Below are 4,554 nucleotides of genomic sequence, written 5' to 3'. Positions count from 1 at the left end.
ACAGGTAACACATTTTTCCATGGTGATGCCTATGGAATCACTTTGAAGACTAATACTGTTGCAATAATGAAAACAGTCTTGATAATTGATGGCAATTCTAAGAATGATGCAATTATGTGATGTCAATAAGAAATTGATAGTTTCACCTAATAGACACTGTTATCCTTGTCTTGTGAAGCAAATATATCTACAAATACTTCTATAGGTACTATTAGGAAAATGGAGAACTCAACGCAATTTACGTCATTTATACTAGCTGGATATAGTGATAGTGGACACTTAAAGTACTTGTATTTCATTTTAGTAACTGTGTTATACGTCTCCATAGTTTTTGCGAACACAGTGCTTATTGTGGTTATATGTATGGAGAGAAGCCTTCATGAACCCATGTATCTGTTTCTGTGCAGTTTGTTTGTGAATGAGTTGTATGGTAGCACTGGTTTGTTTCCTGCTCTCATGACTCATTTGGTTTCAGATGTCCATGCAGTTTCCCCTGTGTACTGTTACCTACAGATCTTTTGCATGTACACGTATGCATCTATTGAATTCAGCAATTTAGCAGTCATGTCCTATGACAGGTACCTTGCTATATGTTACCCGCTACAGTATAACGTCATCATGACATCCAACAGGGTGTGTATTTTAATTTGTGTAATATGGTTGTACCCTTTTGTAACAATTGCCACAGCACTGTCTTTAACTATTCGTTTGCAATTGTGTGGAAACGTTATAGAAAAAGTATATTGTGACAACTACCTGGTAGTGAAACTTGCCTGTTCAACTTCAGACACGACAGTTAATAACATCTATGGACTCTGTGTAATTGTGTTGAATGTCGTTGTCACTTTAATTACTATTATGTCCTCTTATATTAAAATTCTGACTATTTGTTTGAAATCTTCCATCAACGCCAGACAGAAAGCTTTCAGCACCTGTATTCCTCATCTGGCCTCAATGCTCAACTTCGCTTTCGGCTGTTTCTTAACTCTGCTCCAGAGTAGATTTGATAGGCCTATGAGAAATGTTCCAACTGTGCTTCACACTATTTTATCAGTGTACTTTCTGATGTGCCAGCCACTTTTTAATCCTATCGTGTATGGAGTTAGGATGGCTAAAATCAGACAGGCTTTTAAAAACATACTACCTGTAGGTCTCTACCCTAAAACATTAACCAAACATTAGTGTGACCTTTTCTGTCCTGATTGTTAGATTTTTGTATTGTTGACTTGTGTGTTTTGTTACTTATAGGCTAGTTGCAATATTGAATGGGGGTGAGGATGGCAGAAATAATTTGCTAATTTGTGAAATATTGTCATTTACCTTCTATTCACTTGCTGATCTCCATTGGTTCCATGTCTCTCAAAGAATTGACTTAAAATGATCCTTGTGTACAAAGCCCTAAATGGCATCAAATCCTCCTACCTATCAGACCTACTCTCCCCTATGAACCTCCACGCACCCTAAGTTCAAGCCACGCCAAACTGCTCCATGCACCCAGGACCTGGCTCCACAAAATGGAGGACTGTTTATTTTCCTCCCAAGCACCACATCTTTGGAACTTCCTTCCTGACAATCTCAGGGCTCCTCAGACTGTTGGGGCTTTAAATCAGGCTTTAAGATGTATCTTTATCGGCTGGCCTTCCCTTCCTCCTTGACTTTGATTGGTTCATGATATGGTTATAAATCAATATTATTTTTTCAAAATATTTTTAGTTCATCTTTTATTCTATGCACTTTGAGATCATTCTTGTAATGAAAAGCACTTTACAAATGTTGTATATTATTATTATTATTATTATTAGTAGTAGTAGTAGTAGTTGTAGTTAAATAAATAAAAACAAGAAGTTCATGACTTCCTCTTCATTACTTAAATTGACACTTCTGCCTTATCCAAGTATGTAACAAATCAAGACATACAAAACCGTCTGGATTGATTGACAGCAGTGAATATACCAATGTAAATATGTAAAAGATAAGCCCAACTTATAGCCGACATGGCACCATTACATCGATCACTAATGGAAAATGGGTCTGTACGGTACATACAGTACAAGCATGATGATTGTTTGACATTTTGAAAGATACATCTCGGGAAATACTGTAAAATGAAAACAAACAAAATTCGGTCATGAATCTGAATGCATGTCATGTTATCTGACGGCCAACTGTTTAATGTAATAATATCTGTGTGCTAGCTAGCTGACAGATGGCCAGATACCTTTTTTGAGGTTAGGCGTCTTGTTTGTCCAGGGTCACTGTGAGATATGTTTGACCCAAATAATCCAGTAAGGGTCAATGTATTCCATCCATCCTTTAAAGATAAAAGGGTGCCATTTCAACACTTAATAGCCATATTTTGTTACTGTTAGTATTCTCAGCTACACTTAACATTGAACTGTTCTTTTGCCTGTGTAATAAAACTGTAATTACTTTTGGAGCAACATTTTATTAGTATGTTACATAATACTTTGATAATTGCATTTTCATTGCATAGCAATGAGCTGAGTTTTTGTAACTCCTGTGAACAACAGGAATAGTGACTGTTCCTTATTCCAACTTATGTAATAACATTATTATGCAATTATAAACCAATTTACAAAGTCCTAGGTAACAATGTTGCTATTGTAATAATCAAAGTTACTACACATGTATAAGAACATGATGTAAAGTGTTACTGTATTACCTTATGTCTCTCATTATGAAAATAGACTGATTCTACAAAACATTAAGAACACCTTCCTAATATTGAGTTGCAAATATATGTTTTTGTTCAGTGTAGTTGTAGTCACCTCCAAAGTAACTATTTGTTCCCCCAAAAAATACACAGATTTTTTTTATTTATTCAACATGCAACAATTTGACTGAGTTACAGTCCATATAAGGAAATCAGTCAATTGAAATAAATTCATTAGGCCCTAATCTATGGAGTTCACATGACTGGGAATATGAATATACATCTGTTGGTCACAGATTCCTTTTAAAAAAATAGTATGGGCATGGATCAGAACCAGTCAGTATCTGGTGTGACCACCATTTGCCTCATGCAGCGCGTCATATCTCCTTCACATAGAGTTCATCAGGCTGTTGATCAGTACCTGTGGAATGTGGCCGACTCCTCTTCAATGGCTGTGTGAAGTTTCTGGAAATTGGCGGGAACTGGAACACGCTGTTGTACACGTTGATCCAGAGTATCCCAAACATGCTCAGTGGGTGACATGTCTGGTGAGTATGCAGGCCTTGGAAGAACTGGGACATTTTCTGCTTCCAGGAATTGTGTACAGATCCTTGCGACATGGGGCCGTGCATTATCACGCTGAAACATTAGATGATGGCGGCGGATGAATGGCACGACAATAGGCCTCAGGCTCTCGTCACGGTATCTTTGTGCATTAAAATTGCCATAGATAAAATGCAATTTTAATTGCCTGTAGTTTATGCCTGCCCATACCATAACCCCAATGCCACCATTGGGCGCTCTGTTCACAACGTTGACATCAGCAAACCGCTCGCCCAGACGCCAGAGCGTCGCTCGCCATCTGCAGGTGAAGAAGCCGGATGTGGAGGTAAAGAAATGAACATTCAATTCTCTGGCAACAGCTTTGGTGGATATTCCTGCAGTCAGCATGACAATTGCACGCTCCCTTAAAATTTGAGACATCTGTGGCATTGTGTTATGTGACAAAACTGCACATTTCAGAGTGGCCTTTTATTGTCCCCAGCATAAGGTGCACCTGTGAATGATTGTGCTGTTTAATCAGCTTCTTGATATGCCACACCTGTTAGGTGGATGGATTATCTTGGCAAAGGAGAAATGCTCACTAACAGGGATGTAAACAAATTTGTGCACACAGTTTGATAGAAATAAGCATTTTGTGCGTATGGAACATTTCTGGGAACTTTTATTTCAGCTCATGAAACATGGGACCAACACTTTATATGTTGCATTTATATTCTTGTTCAGTATACATAGACTGAAAAAAACCTGCAATACCACAGCTATCCCTTGGTGGCAAAGAGGTTTCATTATCTGGCTGTAGATCTGAAAATTACAGGTACAGACCTCTCATGTGCAGATTGTAAAACAAATATGGTTGTGTTTATATGATTAAATGCTGTTCAAGTGTCCTATGAATGAAATTAAATACTGTTTGTTTATCTCACCTTGTACATGGCCTACAATATAAGCCTCAAATGTGAGTTTTCATTAAATCAGGAGAGAAACATAATGGGTATGTATTCCAGTGTGCTTAAAGGAACTAGAAATGTGAATGCTGAGAATGTTCTGCTAATATTAGGTAAAATGTAATTATTTAAACAGTTTCTCCGGCTCAAACTGCATATCAGCCATAGAGATAGATAGAGGACTAATCTTTACAGTGCCTTCGGAAAGTATTCAGAGACCTTCACTTTTTCCACATTTTGTTACGTTACAGCCTTATTCTAAAATAGATTAAATTGTTTTTTCCCCTCATCAATCTACACACAATACCCCATAATGACAAAGCAAAAACAGGTTTTTAGACATTTTTGCAAATGTATTACACATACAAAACA

The 4,554-nt window shown here is 37.3% G+C and overlaps 1 protein-coding gene across 1 annotated transcript; it reads left to right on the top strand.

The window, feature by feature from the left end:
* The first annotated feature begins 219 nt into the window (after positions 1–219).
* Positions 220–1,182, top strand: LOC121568495 (olfactory receptor 11A1-like). The gene has a single exon (XM_045220947.1). It carries the CDS (start codon positions 220–222, stop codon positions 1,180–1,182), a length of 963 nt encoding a protein of 320 aa, XP_045076882.1.
* Positions 1,183–4,554: the final 3,372 nt, after the last annotated feature.

Source organism: Coregonus clupeaformis, chromosome 6 (genome assembly GCF_020615455.1).
Source record: "Coregonus clupeaformis isolate EN_2021a chromosome 6, ASM2061545v1, whole genome shotgun sequence".
Lineage (NCBI taxonomy): Eukaryota > Metazoa > Chordata > Actinopteri > Salmoniformes > Salmonidae > Coregonus > Coregonus clupeaformis.
The sequence above is the reverse complement of the archived record's forward strand: the minus strand, read 5'-3'. Positions and strand labels throughout refer to the sequence as shown.